Source organism: Equus caballus, chromosome 23 (assembly GCF_041296265.1).
Source record: "Equus caballus isolate H_3958 breed thoroughbred chromosome 23, TB-T2T, whole genome shotgun sequence".
NCBI classification, from domain to species: Eukaryota; Metazoa; Chordata; class Mammalia; order Perissodactyla; family Equidae; genus Equus; species Equus caballus.
The window spans coordinates 19,730,728-19,752,666 of record NC_091706.1 but is presented as its reverse complement, the minus strand read 5'-3'; the positions used below and the strand labels follow the sequence as shown (position 1 = coordinate 19,752,666).

At 41.3% G+C, this 21,939-nt stretch overlaps 1 protein-coding gene and 1 long non-coding RNA gene across 24 annotated transcripts in view; both read left to right on the top strand.

Annotated features, from left to right (window-relative positions):
- Positions 1 to 3,266, top strand: part of LOC138920313 (FERM domain-containing protein 3-like) — an 80,450-nt gene extending 77,184 nt beyond the window's left edge. For 4 of the 10 annotated variants that reach the window (XR_011431273.1, XR_011431236.1, XR_011431260.1 and 1 more), the window contains 2 exons: positions 531 to 702; positions 1,047 to 3,266. Coding sequence is in view for 3 of the 10 variants with exons in the window: in XM_070248371.1 (XP_070104472.1) it covers positions 1,047 to 1,135 (89 nt within the window). In the remaining 7 variants the exon portion in view is untranslated. Of the gene's footprint in view, positions 1 to 472; positions 703 to 1,046 lie in introns of those variants that run through there. The other 6 variants (XR_011431272.1, XR_011431235.1, XM_070248372.1 and 3 more) reach the window with 4 other exon arrangements.
- A 3,803-nt stretch (positions 3,267 to 7,069) lies between these two features.
- The window catches only part of LOC102147951 (uncharacterized), a 105,326-nt gene continuing 90,456 nt past the window's right edge, over positions 7,070 to 21,939 (top strand). For 11 of the 14 annotated variants that reach the window (XR_011431284.1, XR_011431282.1, XR_011431278.1 and 8 more), the window contains exons 1-4: positions 7,070 to 7,180; positions 8,511 to 8,855; positions 9,257 to 9,312; positions 13,266 to 13,394. This is a non-coding gene — a long non-coding RNA (uncharacterized lncRNA). Of the gene's footprint in view, positions 7,736 to 8,510; positions 8,856 to 9,256; positions 9,313 to 13,265; positions 13,919 to 21,939 lie in introns of those variants that run through there. The other 3 variants (XR_011431276.1, XR_011431286.1, XR_011431287.1) reach the window with 3 other exon arrangements.

The window sequence follows — 21,939 nt, the reverse complement described above, 5'->3', positions numbered from 1 at the left end:
TTAAGCTTAGCAAGAACAAATTACAAAATGGGTGACTGAGAAATATACAACTTGCTGATTCTCATAACTTACTGTTTTAGATTGTTTGTGCTTTTCAATCGAAGGTAGTATCTTATCAAACATGAAGGCAAGGGGCTTAAGAACGCTGGGCCCTTGCAGGAACAGAACACCGTCTGCATAACTAGCCAGATTGTTTGTTCCCAGGATACTCCCTCAGAGAATGGCCTTGTGTAGGGCAGGGGTACATTGAAGGGGAGAAGATTAGAACTGCTGAGCTTTGACTTGCATATTCCTGCTGGCATGAGTTCCTACTATGCTTGTACTTTTTGGCCTGCAAATAAATACATTGCGATCAGAGGGATGTCACCTCAGTCCTAGAGGCTGATGGTCCCCTGTCCCATTAAATAATATACAGTGTGTTGTGTCTATTATATAGACGTGTTCTGTATATTAATTCCATCCGCCCCTTCAGCTGGCTGCCTAGCTGGTCTCGGGAGCAATAAGGAACAGAGATCTGCCTTCCCTCCCAGACCAGTGAGAAAAAAAGATGAGTGACATGCAGACTGTGCCTCAGTCCACAGCAGGAGGGAGCACCACCCCTAGGATGCCTTGAGGCTGTGTGGGCCATTCATAAGAGCAGAAGGTCGGGATTCAGAACAGAACAAATGGACCAAGTGCACATCTCTACTCTGTGGCACACAGGTAACACCTTGAAAAGTTACTTAACCTTTCCTGTTCCCATTTTCTCTCCTGTAAAATAGAAAATAAATCCAACTCATAAAGTTCTGGTGGGAATGGCATGAGATAATGTGAGTGAACCGTGAAGCCCAGTATTTGACAACACATAGTAAGAACATAGTAAGTGGTAGGGAAATAAATATATATATTACCTACTATATACAATACATTATATTACAAGATATATACTTTATATATGCAATATTATATATATATATATATATATATATATATATATATATAAAGCTGAGAGAATGCATGTGTGTGTGTACATATATATATATATGTACATTCTTTCCTCTTTCTAGGACTTAGAATGGGCACAAAGGAGGAATTAAGTCTACTTGCAAGAGGCAGCAGAGGTCAGAAAAGCCCTCACAGAAGAGGAGGCCCTTAAGATGATACTTGAAAGAACAGATTCACACACCTGCCTCACCCTGTCATCTGGAGGACTTGGTGACATCATTTATCTAAAGCATTTAGCACAATGTCTGCAGTCCATAAACGATAGCTGACTCTAAATGGTTTTGTTGCTGTGTTATACTCCATGTGACCCTCTGGATCAGTCAGGGTTCTTGATGGCAAACAACAGAAACTGCCTGGCTAACCTAAGCAGAAGAGAGGGTTCATAGAAGGGTCTCAGAGAGCTCAGCGACTCCACAGGGAGCCGGCTCAGAGCAGAGATGGGAACCAAGAGAGGCCGGACAGCTGAGGACATGCCAGGGCCAGCTCCCAGGAGCAGTCTGGTCAGGTCAAAGCCGTGGACACCACTGGACACTCAGCACCGCTGCCAACACCAGGAGTGACTCTCCGTGTCTTTGGATTTTCTACCACGCCCTCAGGATGGAACACCCTGGGTGAGAGGACCCACTGGCTGATTCCAGGTCAGTCATCCACTTCTCAGCTTTCAGTGGTCATCAGGAGAAGGTATTTGGCCTCTTCAACTTCCAGAGTAAGAAGCGGGACCATTTTCCCAGTAAGAATCACACAGCAGGGCCTATTTAAAAGTAGAAAGGGATTTGGATGTAGAGTATCAAAAAAAAGTTTCAGCCATGCCTTAAAGAGTACTGTTTTGACATAGCAGAGAACATTATAACAAAAATGTAGAAAATCATCAGAAACCCCAGAATTTCTCTTCAAAATGTGAAATACTTAAAAATCAAGATTTTTAGGTCATCTTTGGATGTTTCAAGCCAAACACCTGCTATATAGTAGGCACTCAATAAATAATAGTGAAGTAAATATAAAAAGGTCAGTAACTAACTGTGTGATGAATATTAATCCTAAATGATTTCTTCAAATCCTTAAAAATTGGTCTAAAACATTAATTTCTCAATTTGAACTCATATATGGGCCATTTTGAGATGTGGTAAGATTAATTTTGTTCTCTTTACCTCCATCAAGAAATTAGAGAGATGTTTTGATCTAATGTGGGTGTGAGTATCCAGAAAGTCATCAGAGGGGAATGTGGGCTTGTGAGTTGATAGCAAAAGCTGGTTGTTGAGAGTTAGTTGATAATGGAGTAGTGAGAGAGAATTCTGATGTTTCTAAAGGATCTGCTCTGAGATTTGCAGGAACCACACAGACCTTTAGACAGAGGGTAGGAGCCAGAGAAGAGAACAATTTCTTCAGTAGGAAAATAGCCCTCCTACCATCGGCACTGAAACTTGCCCAGCTCTCTCCCACACCACACAAATCCCTCCCTCCCCATCTTCTCCTGCAGGTGCCGCCCTACTCCTCCCTCCCCTTGACTGTTCTTCATACCGATTTATATTCACTTTTTCTACTTCCTCACCTCCCGCTCACTTCTCAGTCCACTGCAGTCTGGCTTCTCGCCCCACTGCTCCACTGAAACATCACTTGTCAAGGTCACCAGTGACTTCCTTACCACTACACCTAATGCACACTTTTCCATCTTTGTCTCACTTGGCCTCAAAGCAGCTATGGATGATCATAACTTCCTCTTGGAAACTCTTTACTAAACTTTCATAATTTAGTAGTCACCTTGATACTGGCCCTGATATCAGTTTCCCTACATTGCACCCAGCATATATGGGGTTAAAACCAAAGCACTCATTCCCTGCTTACTCCCTGGCTCCAGAATCCACTATCTGCCATAGAGACAAATGTCCAAAGACAACCACCTGGATTCCTTATCTCCTCCTCCTCCTCTCTGCAAGTAGTCTCAAGGCCAAACACAGGCTGGTGTAAAAGCTCCAGCTAACAAGGCCACATGCTCCCCCTCCCAACCTAAAGCCCCAAATAAATACCCTTCCTTTTAGCTTTTCAGGGAGTTTGGGATTTCAGCGTTAGCTCTCCTTTCTCCTTGCTCAGTGCTGTGCAATAATAAAATTCCTACTTTTTTCCATTACATCCCGTGTCAGCGATTGGCTTGCTATGCAACGGGTGAGTGAACTCACTTCAGGTTCAATATCATCCTGGTTTTCCTCCTGTGTGTATTCAATTGTAATACATTGTCTTAGATTTTACAAAGGTATCAAATAAAACACTCCCAGTCTGAACTCGCAGGCTTTCTCTGCAGATGCTTTTCTTTCTATGTCCTCCTTCAAAATGAATACCTCTTATTTGCATGGATGCTAATGCTCCTTCACCTGACATGATTTCCATTTTGTTGTTGTTATGGTGAGAACATTAAAGTTCTACTCTCATAGCAGCTTTCAAATATACAACACAGTATTGTTAACTACAGTCACCATGTGTACAACAGATCTCCAGAAAGTTTGTACCCTTTGACCAGCATCTTCCCATTCCCTCCACCTCTCAGTACCTGGCAACCACCGTTCTACTCTGTTTCTATGAGTTCAATGTTTTTAGCTTCCACATATAACTGGGATCACAGAGTATTTGCCTTTCTCAGTATGACATTTTACTTGGTATAAGACCCTTAAGGGCCATCCATGTTGTCACAAAATGGCAGGATTTCCTGATTTTTTATGGCTGAATAATATTCTATATTATATATAAAATATATGATATATATATATATCTATATATATGTAACACAAAAATTAACTCAAAGTTCATTAAGGACTTAAACGTAAGACCTAAAACCATAAAATTTCTATTAAAAAGATAGAGGAAAGGAAAGTTCCTTGACAGCAGTCTTGGCAATGATGTTTTGGATATGACACCAAAAGCACAAGCAACAAAAGAAAAAATCAACAAGTGGTACGAAATCAAAATAAAAACATCTGCACAAAAAAAGAAACTATCAACAGACAGAAAAGGCAACCTATGGAATGAGAGAAAATATTTGCAAACCATATATCTGATAAGGGCTTAATATCCAAAATATATAAAGAACTCATACAATTCAACAGCAGAAAAACAAACAATCTGATTAAAAAATGGGCAAAGTACCTGAATAAAATTTTTCCAAATAATGTATACAAATAGCCAACAAGTACATCAAAAGGTGCTCAGTATCATTTATCATCAGAGAAATGCAAATCAAAACCACAATGAAATGTGACCTCACGCCTGTTGGAATGACTGTTATCAAAAAAAGAAGAGATAATAAATGCTGGCAAGGATGTGGAGAAAAGGGAACTTGGTGTACTGTTGTTGGGAATGTAAATGGGTACAGTCACTATGGAAAACAGTATGGAGGTTCCTCAAAAAATTAAAAATAGAACCAACATATAATCCAGTACTCCCACCTCCAGGGATATCTCCAAAGGAGATGAAATTACTATCTTGAGAGGTGTCTGCACTCCCATGTTCATTGCAGCATTTTTCAAAAAAGTCAAAACATGGAAACAACCTAGGTGTCTATCTCTGGATGAATGGATAAAAAAATGTGAGATGTATATATAGGCAATTTTAAGGCCTTTAAACTTTACTAAAACTCACTGCTTGTGAGGAGCTGAGAAAAAGAAGTGAAGATTAACTGACTTCTGACAGTGGCTCTCTCACTTCTCTCTCTCTCCAAATCCTAAGGGGTGATCCTAGTATAACTCACTCCTGAGAGGGGATGCACATGCTTCTCAGGGCCTGCCTGAACAACCTCCCTGACTGACTCCAGGCCCATCATGGGAATAAAAACCCAGCTATGCCAGGGGGCAAATTTCAAGGAAAAAAACCCCACAAAACAGAAAAGGAACTCAAGATCTTGCTCAAGAGTATGAGCAGAAATAGGTAGCATATACGAGGGTGGGTCCTTAGGAAATTAGACCAGGAAGGATGAATTACTATGTCTGGATAGGGCCAAATTTATCAATACGAGGATACTACCTGTGGACTCAGAAACAGCCCAAGCTGCATTTCATACCAATGAAATATATATTTCTTTAACGGAATCCTGACAAATATTCTTTAAAATGCTCCATATTTGTGATGTGTAGCCATCTTTTGTGGTGACCTGAAGGAATATGTGGTAGTGGCTCTTTGATCATGTAGTCCACTGAAATGAAACAGATGGGCGCCCTACTAAGATACTTTTTAAGATATATATCTAAATATATGAAATTCTGGGTGCCGTGGGCAGAAAACTAACACAAGCCGTCATAACAGGGATTCAGATCCTCTTTCCCAGTCCTTGATATATCCTACTTTATAGACAGGAGGTGTCGGGGAGATTGAGTCCTTTTGACAAAATTCCTCATAACTTAGTCACAAGTATATACAATTAACCATTCCCCAAAAGTCCCCAAGGGAAACGTGTGGCCATATACAAGTCTATCATATATCCTTCAGATTGAGTCTACCATGTATGGTGGTATCATTGGAAGATATGGCTGCTGCAATTAGTCTCGCTTTGGGTGGTTCTAAAATGTGCGGTGAAAAGAAATCTTCCTAGTGGGCAGCATTTAAGGAGGTATATTTAGTTGTTGACTTTGTGAAGAAGAGACATGTCCTGAGTTTAGATTTCTCTTGACTCATGTCCAGTAACTCAATGAGCTGACCAGTAGTAGGGGGCTAGACAAGAACAAGACTGGAAAATTGGTGACAAAAAGGTCTGGAGGAGATGCACGTGGTTGGAATTCTAGGAATAGTTATTGAACGGGGTTTACAAACGCTAAACAGTGGATAGGACCTTAGAGGGAAGAGAACAAGTGAAGTTTGGGTATTTATTCCTTTGGCTCTCTGTGCTGAGCCGTGTGACGGCCATTACAATGTTTCTCTTCCCAAGGCCACAGCTCTCATAAGATTGGTCTTTTCTGCCAGGGTCTGGTAATATTACCTACCCTCATTATAGGCCTGGAGTGATAAAGAATCCCTACCACTACCAGTTACAGGTTGCTTCACGCCGCCACCCACGTTTTTAGAGCTTTGGTAATAGACTCTCAAGTGTCCCATTGTTTCTTGACACTTGACACCTTTCTCTTGAGGGGACCCTGACTAATATATCCCTACAACAACCCTGATCATAAACCCTGATCATGCGGGTAGGGAATTCAATCTCTTTTATTTGAGGTTGCTATCCCAGCATCTAGAATGATGTCTATTGCACAGCAGGTTTTCAATAAATGTTTGTTAAATGAACATATGAACAAATGAACATTATCTCTCCATCAGTGACCTTTATGTTAAAATCTATTATGATTGAATTAATACAGTTTGACCAGCATTTTTGTGCTTTTATTTGTAATTCGTTAAAGTATGACAAATAATTACAAATGTTAGCAAAAAGCAAGCAAACTTGTCGTTATATGCACAGAAATCCAAGATAATTAACATAAAAATTTATTGAAACCATAAGAGAATTAGGCAAGAAACAATGTTAATGTGTAAAAGCCAACAGCTTTCCTATCAAGGTCTACACCTGGAGCCCCTGTCTCCACCCTGAGTAGAACCTCCACCCTGGGCTCCAGGGGCTCTGGGACCCGGCTCAGGGGTTGGTGAATCCGGTGGCTGTAAAGGGTAGAAGCTCCCAGATTGAAAAATTATAATTTAACAGCTACATAATTCCAATCCTACATATTCAGTCGTCATGCCTTTTTTGTTTCAAAATAAAATTCCCTACTATAATTCCAAAATTTTTTCACACTTATCTATGTAACGGTAATTTTAGTTTTGTCAATATCCCATCTATACTCAAGTTTCCCCAATTTCTCCACAAATAACTTACAAAAAAATGCTATTTCAATCGTGAGCCAATAGAGAACCACCCTTTGCATTTGGCGGCAGAGTTCCAGTTTAACCCTTAACCTCTTGGGGCTCGGGTTCGGGCTCCAGCTCTGGCTCCGAGAGAACATCATTTCCCAGCTTCCTGACCAGCGGGGGCGCTGAAAGAGCGACCTCAACAGTGGCCGCCGAGGCCTACGGGAAACGTAGTCGTGACTCCTTCTGGCTCCCCGCGCGGCGCTCTGGGAAGGGGCTTCCGGGCTCCCTCTGCGCATGTGCAGCCGTAACCCCGCCTCTTCCCTCGTCTTCTGCGGACTCCGCGGGAGCCGTTAGGTACCCGGAGTCTACTGAGAAAGTAAGGGAGCGCCCGGGGTGAGAGTGACGGGGAGCGCTGGGGGCGGGAGTTCTCGGGTCCCCGCCGTCCCCAGCGCCGTGTGTGCGCCCGGGCGGGCCCTCGGCGGGGGCGGGCGGTGCAGGACCTCGGGCTCCCGGGGCGCAGGTGCGGCGGAGCTCATCAGGAGCGGGGACCATGTGCCCGGCTCTCCTGCAGCCCGACCCGGGAAAAGCCCACGTCGGCGGCGGGAGGCCGGTTAAAACGCGGACGGGGCCCGAGTCTACGGGGCAGCCGAGCTCCGGAGCCGGAAAGGCCCGGTCAGTCCCGGCTCTGTCACCTGTGAGCAGGGGCGACAGAAGGGCCTGGGTCAGCGTGCTCATGTGGACGTGAGATTGATAGCGCCGTCTCACGGCGTCGTTTTGAGGTCCCAGTCATCGTTGTACAGTATTTAGACGAGGGCCGGGTAGGAAGCCCTGGGTAAGGGACAGCTGCTGCCATAGTTGGAAGTCAGTTTGTTGGTGTCGCTGGATTGCCTGATGTGCCCTCACGACCGCTTCCCCAGCAGCCAAGGCTCAGGTCAGTGGCCAGATGTGCTTGGTCGGGAGGTCACAGCGCGGGATTTGGGTTCAAGGGCAGATGGCTTCCCTTCAGTCTCAGGCTTTGTCTGATGTCACACCTGCCCAGGACTGGCACTGCGCCCTCCCGGCTCTTAGGAACGTGGCCTGTCCCCACATCCCCAGGGATGTAAGGGAAGGGATGTGTCACATGTACCCTGGGGTTTCTAGTGTCTCTTCAGGTCCCTTGGGTCAAACAGAGAGGCCTGGCCCCTTCTGCGCTGACGGGATGTCCTTCAAGTCTGATATTGTAGTGAATTACAAGAGTCAGGCTTTGGCCCCTAAAATGAATTTATTTCCCAGATCCATGTCCCAGTTTCCTTGAACAAAGCAACCCTTGTAAGGCAGGAAGCTGGGGCCTCTGTGCAGGAGTCTTACCTGGAGGAGAGCACGCCTCTGACCTTAGACCTCTCTCCAGAGCTTCAGAGCAGAGACAGAAGAGCCCAGAAAGAGCAAGTCCTAGATTTGCAAGGTCAGAAGCCGTTCTGATCCCCATGCCCAGACTGAGCCAGACTTGGTGATGATGCCACCTTCAGGAGCCACCACACCTTGTGACAGTGGGGGGTTTGTTCATCCCTGAGCAGAGCAGGTGAGCTGGGGTGGCCCAGGGGCAGGCTGCTCAGGAAAGGCTACTTTGTTGGGGAGCTTGTGAGGGCGAGGTCCGAGGGACAGGAACAACCAGGCAGAGGGAGGAGGTTCTGGCTCTGGTCCCCTTAAATGGCCCCTGCTCTTTACAGAGGCTGCGCTGCTGTCAGACGTGTCCATCACCACATGTGACATTAATGACATCATCCTGACCTCGCAGGATCCCAGAATAATGATGCTTGAAGGATTTTCCAAAGTCATCTACTTCCAACTCTCTTGAAAACTTTAAAGACATTGGGCCTGAAAGTTTCAGTGACTTGTCCAGGGAAACCCGGTTTGTGACAGAGTCAGAAGGAAAACTGCAGTTCCCTCTCAGATAAGTCACCAAAAGCATCTTATCAAAGGGGCCTTCTGAGAAATACATCCCAGCTGAAACGAACAAAAGTTCCTGCCTTCAAGCATCCCATCTCTTTTCTGTGAATTGTCTGTACCAAGAGGTAAATAATATTACTGAGAAAAATAGATAAATGGTACATACTGAGTATTTTTCTGCTAAGTTAATTTTAATGAAAGAATACTGTCCTATCCTTTGGTGTAGTTTAATTCAACTAATCTGTTGGTTTTTTTCTTTGTGTTAGTCAGAAGGACACGTATTATTATTAAATCAATCAAGAAAAGTTTATGTTCACTCAGTAAAAAACTGCAGTTGGTCATTGCAGAGTCACACAAAGACAGGTGGTGCTGCCTGTCCCTGATCCTCCTCGTGCCTTTTCAAGGCCCAGAGGGCCCTCTGTCTGGGGGAGGATGATCCCCAGCTGGGGTGCTGATGTGGGGAGGTGACTCTAGGAGCTGTGGCAGGTCAAATCTCAGGACCCTTGTCTTCCTTCTGTCCCCTCAGCTGAGCCACAGTTCTCTACACTCACCCAGGAGCCACAGAAAGTGAACGTCCCTCAGGTGAGCGCTTTCTCCCTTCCCCACTTTGTATTGTAAGGGATTTATAGGTTTAGAAGGATCCATGCATGAAATGGAAAAAGGACAAATGGAAATAGGTCAAGTCAATCTTGAGGGAAAATAAACCCTGTTTGACCGTTAACTGTGATGTTTGTTGTCAGCTTTTGTAGGTGACCTTGTCAGGGTAAGTAGGTTCCCTCCAGGTACCAGTTTGCTGAGATTTCATATTAGTCATGACTGTGCAATGCATTATATTGATTCCCTTTGTGCAGCTATTGAAATAACGCTATAGTTTATTTCCTTCCATCTGTAGATACTGTAAACGGTACAATGGATTTTCTGATATGAACTTGAATTTCTGTATAGACCCTAGTTGCTAAGTTGCTTCTTACATATTTTCCTAGGGCTTTTTGCTGATACTCTATTTAGGATTTTTATTTCTGATCCACAGGTTGGATTAGATTATCACTTTCTAGTTTCTCTGTCCAGTTAGGGTATCAAGGTCATAGTCTCATGAAAGAAAATGGCTCTGCTCTTTTTCTAATAATTTAGATAAAATTGTGTTACATGCAGATTTTGTGAAACTAACCTATAAATTTGGGCCTTATGGAGACTTTTTGCTTGAAGATTTTGATTATTGAATTAATTCCTTAGTCATAAGCCTATACTGCATTTGTATTTTTTTTCTTGGTATGAGTATGGTCATTACATTATCATAGAAAACTGTTCATTTTTATTTATGTTTTTCAATGTATTTTCATGAACTGATTGATAGTATTCTCTTAGGATTTCTGTCCTTTATCTGTTATATCAATAATTTTCTGTTTTGGTCAGCTTTTAAATTTTATTTTAGTATAAATCTGCTAATCAGAAAAGGACAGAATATGTTCTCGTTGGCCCAGTCTGAAACCTAGAATTTCTCGGTCTCAGGGTCTTCGTATTTTGTGCTGGCAGGGGACTCTAAACATCGGGAGTAGAGGAACAGGCCCTTGCCATATTGTGCTCTCTAGCTCTGCACAGCCCACTGTCAGCACCATTGGCTGCCAAGACTATCCTTTCTCCATTGAATTACCTTGGCACCTCTGTGGGAAGTCAACCGGCAATGTATGTATGGTCTGTTTTGGACTCTGTTCACTTCTGATGATCTGTGTTAATCCTTTTGCTAATACTACACTGTCTTGATGAGTCTCTCTTTACGGTAAGTCTTGAAATCAGGTAGTGCAAGTCTTCCAACTTTGTCCTTTTTAAAAATCATTTTGGATATTCTAGGTTCTTTGCTTCTTTATAGAAAGTTTTAAAAATCAGCTTGCCTATCTCAAAAGAGCCTGCTGAGATTTTGGGTTTGATTGCACAGATTCTATAGAATTTGTGGCATAGTTCAATTTGGGGAGAAATTGAATCTTGATCCTGAGTCTTCCGATTCATGGACACAGTATCTCTCTCCATTTAGTTCAGTAATACGGAGGGTTTGGGTTTTTATCCTTTTAAGTCAAAAGGAGTGTTTTAAGTTACAGTTTAAAAGAATAACACTGTCTGCTGTTTGAAGATAGACTCTAGTGGGGCAGTGGTGGAAGCAGGTACAATGTAGGAGGCTATTTCTGTAATCCTAGCAAGAAGTGATGATCACAGGGTGTTAGTTACTTTGAAGTGGTCAGGTTTTAGGTGTAATTGAGGTTAGAGCCAAGAGTTTGAGAGCACACATTTCCTCCCTACAACCTTGCAAATAGAGTGTGCATCAAACTTTGGGTTTTTACCAGTGTGACCTACAACTGATCTCAGTTTAGTTCTCTAAGCTTTGCTTTTCTCGTGAGTAGGTGGGACATCGTTTTTTGTTTTTAGTTCCTGATATTTCTTTGTTGTTGAACTCCTTATCCCTTACCCATTTTCCTATTAATGTGCTGATTTTAATGACTGCATCCGGTATACCCATATAGCACTTTTTCTGTGATGTAAACTGCAGAATTTTCCTACAATGTTTTGTATTTTTGTCTTACTCGTGGGTTTTTTTTGTTTTTTACCATAAAGGCATTTGATTTTTACAATGTCAAATTTAGCAATTTTTATTTTCTGATTCCTGGATTTTCAGTCGTAGTTGGGCATTTCCCACTCTAACATAAGATCATTGTTCTGTATAGTCTTCTAGAATGTGGTGTTATTTCTTGCATTTCGATCTTGAATGCATATTATTTTATCCTGCTCTCTGGTGTGAGAGAGAGATCTAACTGTCCTTTCCCAGGTGGCCTCCAACTATCCCTGTGACATTAGTGTCCATCCTTTCCTCACTCATTTGAATGACGTCACCTGTATTCAGATAGGAAGTTTACTCTGTTAATCGTTCTTCTCACCATACACTTTGTTCTGGGTCTTGCTCGCTTGAAGCTTGGACATCTTTCTGGGCTCTCATCACTGCCTTGCTCCTTCTGCCCACTTCTCTGTTTTCGTTAGATTGTGGGCTACATTGTCCTGTCTTTCTTATGTAATACAGTCTTACCCTGTGTCTTCCAGAGTTTGTTCAAATTTTCGGGTCTTCTGCTGGGACATTTCTCTGTATTCCTTTTCAGTCGTACTTTCATAGTAGGTTTTGTATTATATGTGAGTGTTTTTGGAGGCAGGGGATGTAAGTATGCGTGCTGAGTCTATTCCCTTGAACTAGGGTAATCATTTATGCTTCTAATTCTCTCTTCTTTTAATTTCCAGTGCTCTAATCTTTCTGCTTTCTCTTTCCACCATTTAGAAATTCTTTCTCAGCCTTCATGGCAGGTTCATTTTCTGCTTGCCCCTTCAATTTTGCTGTTTCCCTGAATTCTGTATTTGGTGCCTTTTCTCTCTTCAGTTTCTATATCCTTTGTGAACCAGCCTTTCTTCTCTGATGACTTCAGTTAGCATCTAAATGATTAATGTCTCCGAAATTCTAATTTTCATTTTAGACCTCCCTCTCTGTTCCAAATCGTGTAACAACAGTGAAATAAATAATTCCATCTGTATGTTCCACAGGTGTTTTGAGTGTAAGTAGAAAACATCTGCCTCACTGTGATGCAACCTCTGACTCTTATTTATTCTTCTAATCCCCATGTATGGCATTAGCATCTACCCAGTTGTTTGTGCAGCATCACTGTGTTTAGCTGCACGAGAAAATAATGACCAGATTTTGCTTCTTATAAGGATTAGTTTCTCATTCATTATCTTTGTTGCTTTGTCTTAATATAGGTCCTCTCTTAAATTAAGTCTTTTGTTTTGCTGGTTAAGACCTTGTCCACTATTCATATAGAGCAATGGTTCCTAATAAGGATCAGTTTTGCTCCCCAGGGGACGTTTGGCAATGTTTGGAGATATTTTTGATTGTCATAACTGGGGATGCTACTGGCATCTGATCAGTAGAAGACAAGGATACTGATAAAGATTCTAAAATATACAGGACAGTTTTCCACAAAAATAGCACTATCTGATCCACATTGTCAGTAATGCCAAGTTGAAGAAACCCTGTTCTAGAGCATTGCTCCTGAAATATAAATCTGGTGGTGTGTAATACCTCCCTGAGCTTACATGTCTCTTCTATTGGTTCCATGTTACTCCAGCAAGATCTCCAGGCTGGGGTGTGTATACTCTGCCGAGTGCTCAGCATAATCCGTTGGTGTATGGGAAATATATAGATGAATCCTATTTAGTATAACTTTACCTTAAAAAATTAGGCACTATGCTTTCTCATTATATTAAGTGACAATATATGTGTATAAAATAAAAATATAAATGAATCAGAGCATGAGACTAATTTTTTTTTTCACTAATTATGTATGTATCCACAAAGTATAAGACATAATTAGAACCCCATGCCGGTCATCCTTTACAGCATTTTGTTTTAAATTCTGAACAGTAAACATAGTAAGACGTAGTTTCCAAAAGTATTTTCGATGCCCCTGGTCTGGACCCTCACATTGATTTGAAATGTGCTGTTGCAGGTATCAGTGTCATTCAAGGACGTGAGTGTGGAGTTCCCCAGGAGGAGTGGCAGCAGATGGACTCTGCACACAGGACCCTGTACAGAGACGTGATGATGCTGGAGAACTACAACCGCCTCGTCTCTGTGGGTGAGCAAACTTTACTCTGTGACTCCCTTTAGACTGCAAATTCTATTTTTTATTTTTTAAATGTTAATCACTTTTGTTGAGGTGTATTTAACATAAAATAAAACTTAGCACTTTGCAGTGTACAAGTGAGTGAGTTTTGAAAAATGATACAGTAGATGACCATCAGCAAAATCATGATTTAGAATAATTCTGTCATCCCAGAAAGATCCTTGGACCCCTTTGCAGTGAGTCCCTTCCCTCTGTCTCTACCTCTCAGACCTTCAGAATACTCAGTAGTCTGCTTTCTATGGCAATGGTTTTGCCTTTTCTAGACTTTCATATAAATGGAATCATAAAGTATAGACTGTCTTTTGTCTGGCTTCTTTGACTCAGCAGAATACTTTTGAGACTCCTGCATGTGTGTGAATCACTAATCTTTCTGTCCTGAGTAGGGTTCCTTTGTGTACATAAAGCACAGTTTGTTATCCTTTCAGTTGTCCACTTGGGGCAATTATAAATAAAGCTACTATGAACATTAAATGCAAGTTTTTGTGTTGATGTGTTTTCATTTCTCTTATGTAAATACCTAGGCGTGGGCTTGCTGGGTCTTCTGGTAAATTTATATGTAACTGTGTGAGAAGCTACCAAATGTGTCCAAGCTGGCTTTACTGTTTTTCATGCCTATGAATAATGAGAGTTCTTATTGCTCTCTGGTTACGAACAGATGCTTTGGTAAGTCTTACTATTTTTAACCGTTCTAGTTGGTGTCTTGTATCTTGTTGAGTTTTGATTTACATTTCCCTGGTGACTGACAGTGCTGAGCCCCTTTTTGTGTGCTTTTTTACTATTCATAATTCGCCTTGAATGAAATGTATGGTCCAATCTTTAGCCCATTTTTTTTAGTTTAGTTTGGTTTTTTGGTCTTACTATTGAGTTGAAAGTTCAGAACTTTATCAAGTATTATGTTTTGCAAACATATTTTATGCATCTCTGGCTTTCCTTTTTAAGAAGAAAATGTTTTCGGTTTTAACGTATACTTTAAAAACTTTTTATATGACATAATTATAGCTTCACAGGAATTGGCACAGCTGTAGTCTTCACAGGTTTCTCCCAACAATTATGTTTTCTATAACCATAATATAGTCTCAACACCAGTAAAGAGACACTGGTACAATGTGTGTAAATGGCTCTGTGCCATTTTATCACGTGTGGAGATTTGTGTAACCACCATCACAATCAAGATACAGAACTATTCTATCACCACAAAGGGTTCTCTTGTGCTGCCTCTTTATAATCATACCTGTTCCTCTGCCACACCTTCTCTAATCCTGCCCACTACGTATCTGCCCTTCATCTCTAATTTTGCCATTTCAGGTTATATAAACGGAATCATACAGTATTTAATGTGAGATTGAGATCCATCTAACTTATAGTGTGTATCAGTCATTTATTCTATTACTGCATAGTGTTCCACTGTGTTACTGTATCATAGTTTGTTTAGCCATTCACCTATTGAAGGATATTTTGGATGTTTCTAATTTTTGGCTATTATAAATAAAACTGCTGTGAACGTCCACATTCAGGTTTTTGTGTAAACATAAATTATTATTTCTCTGGAATAAATACCCAGGGGTGTGATTAGGGTTGTATGTTAAGTATATGTTTTGTTTGTTAAGAAACTTCCGAACTATTTTCCAGAGTGGCAGTACTATTTTGCATTTCCATCACAATTGTATGAGAAATCCAGTTACTTCCTGTCCTTTCTAGTACTTGGTATTATCACTATTTTTTGTATTTGTGGTTGTAATAGGTATATAGTGATATCTCCTCATGGTCTTAATTTGCATTTCCTTAATGGCTAGTGATGTTAAATATCTTTTCATATGTTCCTATGCTGTCTGTATATCCTTTAACAGTAAGATGTCGGTTTATGGCTTTTGTGCATTTTTTTCCATCTTTATTGATGTATAATGACAAGTAAAAATTGTGAATATTTAAGGTGTACATCTTGATGTTTTGATATATGTATACATTGTGAATTAATTGCCACAATTGAGCTAATTAACATATTTATCACCTGACATAGTTATCTTTTTTCTTTGTGGTGAGAACACTTAAGATCTCTTGGCACATTTCAAGAATACAATACGGTATTGTTAACTGTAGTCATATTGCTATACATTAGATCTCCACAGCTTATTCATCTTGCATAACTGAACTCTGTACCCCTTGACCAACATCTCCCCATTCCTCAGCAAACCAGCCCCTGGAAACCACCATTCTTCTCTCTGTTTCTGAGTTTGACTGTTTAAGATTCCTCTGAGATCATGCAATATTTGTCTGTCTGTGTCTTGATTATGTTTTGGCTAACAATATTCCATTGTGTGTATGTATACCATATCTGCTTTAATCCTTCATCCATCGGTGGATATTTAGATTGTTTTTATATCTTGGCTATTGTGAATAATGCTGCAGTGAACATGGGAGTGCAGATAGCTTTTTGAGATCTTGATTTCATTTCCTTTGGATATACACCCAGAAGTAACATTGCTGGATGATAGGGTAGTTTTATTTTTAGTTTTTTCAGGAGCCTTCATACTGTTTTCCAATGGCTCTAACAATTTTCATTCCTATCACAGTATACCAGGGTTCCCTTTTCTCCACATCCTCACTGACACTTGTTGTCTTTGTCTTTTTGATAATCTCCATTTTCTAACAGGTGTGAGGTGGTATCTCGTGGTTTTGATCTGCATTTGCCTGACAATTAGTGATATTGAGCATATTTTCATATACTTGGTGGCCAAAATTGTATGGCTTCTTTTGAAAAATGTCAACTCAGTTCCTTGACTCATTTTTTAATGTGATTGTTTGCTTTTTTGCCATTCAGTTCTATGGCTTCCTTTTCTATGTTGGATATTTACCCCTTATAATAATAATTATAATTTACAAATATTTTGTCCCATCCTGTAAGTTGTCTTTTCACTCTATTGATTGTTTCCTTTGTTGTCCAGAAGCTTTTTAGTCTGATGCAATCTCACTTGTTTATTTTTGGTTTTGTTGCCTGTGCTTTTGGTGTCATATCCAAAAAAACACTGATAAGACTGAAGTCAAGGAGCTTTTTCCCTGTATTTTCTTCTAGGAGTTACCACCAATGACTTCCTTGTAACTAAACCTAATGGACACCCTTCCATCTTTGTTTCACTTGGTTTGACAGTGACTGTGGATGATGATAACTGCCTTTTGGAGATACTCTCTTTACTAAACTTTTATAACTCAGTAGTCTTGTGGTTTCCCTCCTCTGTATATTCAGTTGTAATATATTGTCTTAGATTTTACAAAGGTCCCCAAATCTCAACACTCCCAGACAGAACTTGCAGTGTTTCTCTGCAGATGCTTTTTCTATGTCCTCCAAAATGAGTGCCTCCCATCTGCATGGATGCTAAAGCTAAAGTCTCAAGCAACATCTGTGAATCTCCCCTCTCCTTCAATACCCAATCTCTCATCCCACCACCAACCAGTCAGTCGGTACTGATTGTTACAGTCCCTGAATGGCTGTCTAATATTTCTACTTTTCTGAATCCTTTCTGAAACTACCCTAGTCCAAATAACCAACTAAATAACTGGATGATCTTAATGACCTCGTGGCTCTTAGCCTTAACTTCCTGGTTTGTAAAATGAGTTAGAGATAGAATGAACACCAAGTTTCTTCCTTCTCTATATTCTGTGATTTCGGAATTTAAAACTAAGGAGAGGCTCAGGGCAAAATCAATTCCATTGCTTTAGGAGACCATCTCACTTTCTCTATTGAAATTAGCTCTGGGGGTGACCAAGATTGTGCCTCATATCCTTCCATAGCACTGTTCTTAAGGACAATCCCAGAATCTTCAAGACAACTTATAATAAGACCCTTTATCCTAAGTGGAAATCTTCCTCAGGCCATGTTTTGAGCTGTATAAAATATTTTCAAGTGAGATTGTAATGTTGTAAAAAATTTATCTACCTTATTTTGTTAATTTGTCTGAAAGCTCTAATTCTTGAAAACATGTCATGTGAAAAAAGTCCCATGTAAAGATTTAGTCCATCTTTTTTAACTACCTCTTGAGTGTCTATAAAAAACCCTGCATAACAGGAAGATGTTGATGGAGATCAGGGGGAGTGGCAGTAATGGAGGAGTTTGGTTGATTTTCAGCAGTAGTAAGGTCAAAATAAAAGCGTCATAAAAGAATAGTAAAGGATTTAAGTCAGGGCTTTCTATGGAAAATTAAAAACTATAAGCAGATGTAACAAGTTAACCGACACAGTATAGCAGACTCTACTGGTGAGTTTAATAGGCAGCCATTTTAATGGCAGAGAGTAGATTGCAAAGTGGGGAAAAGTTAGGAAACGTCAAAGGGGCAAGAGGCAGAAAAGTGAGGGGGTCCCTTCCTGCCCTGAGAATTCTTCTGGGTCTGAAGTGTGTTAGCCCAGCTGAGTGAAGACCTAGGGAGGATGTTGTAGATCCTGTAAAAGGGGCATCCATCAGCTGCGGGAAGATGTGCCATCTGTCTCCAGAGCTCATTAGCAGATTGAAAGTGGGACCCTACATTACTCTGATTAGGATTAAATTTCTAATACCAGGGATGGAACTCTCCTCTACATGAGTGGGCATTCACACAAAAACACAGACTCACTTGGTGTGGATAAAACACAAGTAACCGTTAACTGCTGCCTCCCGTCTTCCCAGGACCCAGAGGGAAGGAAAAGGGAGGTTCTCCAGCAAAGTGTGGAGTTAAGGGCTGGAGTTTTCCAGCCAAGCTGAGTGCAGGTCCCACGAATGGGGGAGAAGTGCAAAGCCATCTTTCTGGCAGCCTGAGACCTTGGGAAAACTGAGTCCTTCTAGTCTGGTTAGGGAAGACACAGTACTTCCAAGCCACTGCAGCAGGGCAACAGCAGTGTCACAGATCAGATGAGGATCATGTTACCTCAGGGCCTCCCAAGGAGAGAGCCTTTGTGCTCCTACCATTTCTTGGGATAACTGGTTCCTGGCCTTTTGGAACACACCCAGTCATACCAGGGCTAGGCTACTCAGGAAAAGTAGCTTACCAGTCCCTTTAAAATATGTGACTTAAAGCTATCTACAGTTTTATATTTTAAATAGATTGTTGGAACTTCATTTCAAACTGCTCCCTTGTAAAACTGTTTCAGATAGCTTTAAATCCAAGGAAGTGTCTTTCAAACTCTTTTGACAGCAACTCACAAAAAAAAATGCAGTATTTTTTATCTTAAACCAGTACACACACAACTAGTACAGAAATATTATGTAACTTTCTTTCCCCTTATTACATGTGATGCACTCTAATATGATCTGTTCCATTTTGTTTCATTGTTTTTTAAGTGCTTGTCACAACACCCAGAAGTATTTCATAATCCGTTCATGGCTCAAGACCTGAGGTTTGAAAAACACTCTTCTAAAATTATGGGTTCCAGATATTCTAGCTGGTAGCCTTGTGTGCAAATTTTTTAATGGATCATTAAAATGTATCATCAAAAATCGGTATTTTCTGAAGAATCCTCAGTCCCTGTAGAGAGCACTATCTTGGGAATTCCAATAATAACTCACTAGATGAGTAACCATGGTTTCCTTTGTAGAACTGAGATGTCAGCTCAACACTGAGTACATGTGGCATAAAATCAGAGTTGGAAAAGGAGGACCATCACCAAATACAATGTATGTTCCTCTGGAAAACCCAAAGCAGCCTAGAGTGAAGTATGGGGAACAAAACAGAAAAAAAAAAATAATGGAGAAAAGGTCAAGCTTGCAACTTCTATTTCCAGGCTTCACAAGGTACACTGGTACTTTCCAACCCTGAGAGACAAGGTGATGTTTAGGATGACTCCACTAATCATGTGGCCTTGAGTATCTCAGCAGATGTCAGTTAAGTCATTTAAAAGGATAACTTAACTTAAATTATTTCATCCTAATTATGAAAAAGTCGTAAATTCAAATAAGCAGGGTAATTTACTTCTATTTTGATTTAAAAAATTTTTCAGTTGCTTGGTTTCTCAGATCAGAGTAAATGGGTAATGGTACCAGTTATATGAATTTGACTCAAATTTAAATACACATATGAGCTGGATTAAAGTTCTTATTTGATATGCACATTAACATTTGTACTAGAGTTTCAGTTGGGAAGAGGGTGGTGTAGGAGGACTCTGAACTCACCTTCTCTCATGGACACAACAAATTTACAACTACTCTTGGAACAGTTACGCCTGAGAGAGAACTGGAAACTGGATAAAAAGTACCCCCACAACAAGGGATCACGCTGTCTCAGTTGGAAGACGCAGAAATTCCTTTCTGGAGAGGAAAAAGCCACATTTTAGCTCTGGCACTCCATGGCTGGAAGCAGTCTTAAGGTATGGAGTTTTCCCTGGAGGAGCAGGGGAATCTGAGCTGGAGAGCTTTAGCACACTAAGTGGCTTTTGAACTCAGTGCACCCAAGATGAGTGTAATAATATCTAACTTTGCTGGCTATTAACAACAATGGGGAATACCCTAGAAAAGCTGTTGAGCAGAAGAGAAAGGAAACCCTCGTCTTAAAGGGCCAATGCACAAATTCACCCATTTCAGAAAGCAACCTAAAATCACTGGAAAGAAAGGCGCACAGTCTTTTAGTGAAAAAAGACTCACTTGATAGGCTCTGGGTGCCTGAGAAGCAGGAGGCAGCTGGAACCACCTCCCCAAGGACTCAGACATTGGCAGCAGAAATTATTGTGACCTAGGACAAGGATGCTGGCACATGCTGGCAGATGCCATTGGAGTTCTTCCCCAGGCCTGTTAGTGCAGGCTTTGGCCTCACCCACTATAGCACCAATTTCACTCTGCTTACAATTCTCTGGATCCTTTCAATGTAAGAACATGTGTTTATTCAATCCTAGAAGTTTTTTTCTGTTCCTTTGATAACCTTTGATTATTGCTTAGTCTGGAAATCTAATCAGATGAATGTTGGACCAGCTTCCATGTCTGCCCGTGATGGAGTAATAAGGACTGAATTTATCTTCTTGCCTTAAACCAGAAAACTGGGCAAGATATGAAATGATGGTTTCTACACATTGGGTAATAGAATTTAGAACTATTATCCCTGAGAAAGATGAAACAAATGGGGTGAGACTTGTGATTGGCCCAGTTTACCACCAGCAGGCAGTTTCCAGGCCATAGTGTAGGGAGGATGTAGTCAAGATTGCCAATGTAGTCATTTGACAATCTTGCTGAGTTGAGGAGATAGAAGTCAGAGTTTGGGGAGGTACCGTTGCCCACCTGTCAGATTATAAATTTTAAAAATTATGACCACACTTTATGTTGATAGGACTGTGGGGAAGCAGGCACCCTCACACATGCTGCTGGGAATGTAAACTGGTAAAACCCTTTTGGAAAGAAACTTGGGCATATTTTAGAAAACCACCTATACACTTACCTTTTGAACCTCCAGCTTACCCAGGGCAGGGACCCTCCCTCTGGGCTATCTCCACCCAATAGGAAGCCATCAGGCAACTTCTGGGTCCATGTAGGTGGGATGTATGGGATCTCTGCAGCTGGGAGTGAGTGTTTCTGCCTGTGTGGCAGGGCGTGTGCAAAGGGCAGGTCATGCACAAGGGATGAGCCTGCACTGGTTGAGTGTGTGGCACCTCTGCAGTAGGGCCAGTGGATCCACTTCAGTGAGGCAGGGCATACGCATGGGACAAGACAGCACTTAGAGGGTGTGTTGGCCTGCAGGTGTTGATGCTTGTCAGTTGCAGCAGACTTGTGCTTCTCAAACAGCCACATAAGGGATTGGCCCCACCTTCCAAAGCCTGAAACAATTGGGTGCAGCCATACCTGGGGCCGACCCCACCCAACTGCAATCCTGAGAGAGCTGACAACAGCCTTGCAGCCTGGAGGCCTGCAGCAATTATAAGTCTCTGAGCCTAGCAATCAGCCATGCTAGGGGCCTACTCCCTTAACCGAAAAAGTGCAGCAGGAATGTGCTATTAGATCTTCCAGCCAATTGTTCTGGGACTCCCCATGCCCAGTAAAGTGCCTGAAGGCTCCATAGCAGCTGCACGTGGCTGAGCATTACAACCAGCCAGCCATGGGGACAGCATAGCTTCTGCATGGATCTGCAGGAAGAGCAACCCTGACACAACAGAAGGGCACATGTAGCCCACACAGGGGACAGTCCTCGAACACTTGGTACTGGTGAGGAGGGGAAAACACATTTCTGGGCTTCATAAGGCATCCTTTACATAAGGACACCAATCCAAGATTGGGAGACATAGCTGATCTACCTAATAAGTAGATGTAAGCACAGAGAAAGAGGCAAAATGAGGAGACAAAGGAAAATGTTCCAAATAAGGGAACAGGACAAATCCTCAGAAAAAGAACTAAAGGTAACAGAGATAAACAGTCTGATAAAGAGTACAAATTAATAGTCATAAGGATACTCACTGATATTGGGAGAAGAATGGATGAACTCACTGAGAACTTCAACAAAAAATTGAAAAATATAAAAAACAACCAATCAGAACTGAAGAATACAATAATGGAAAT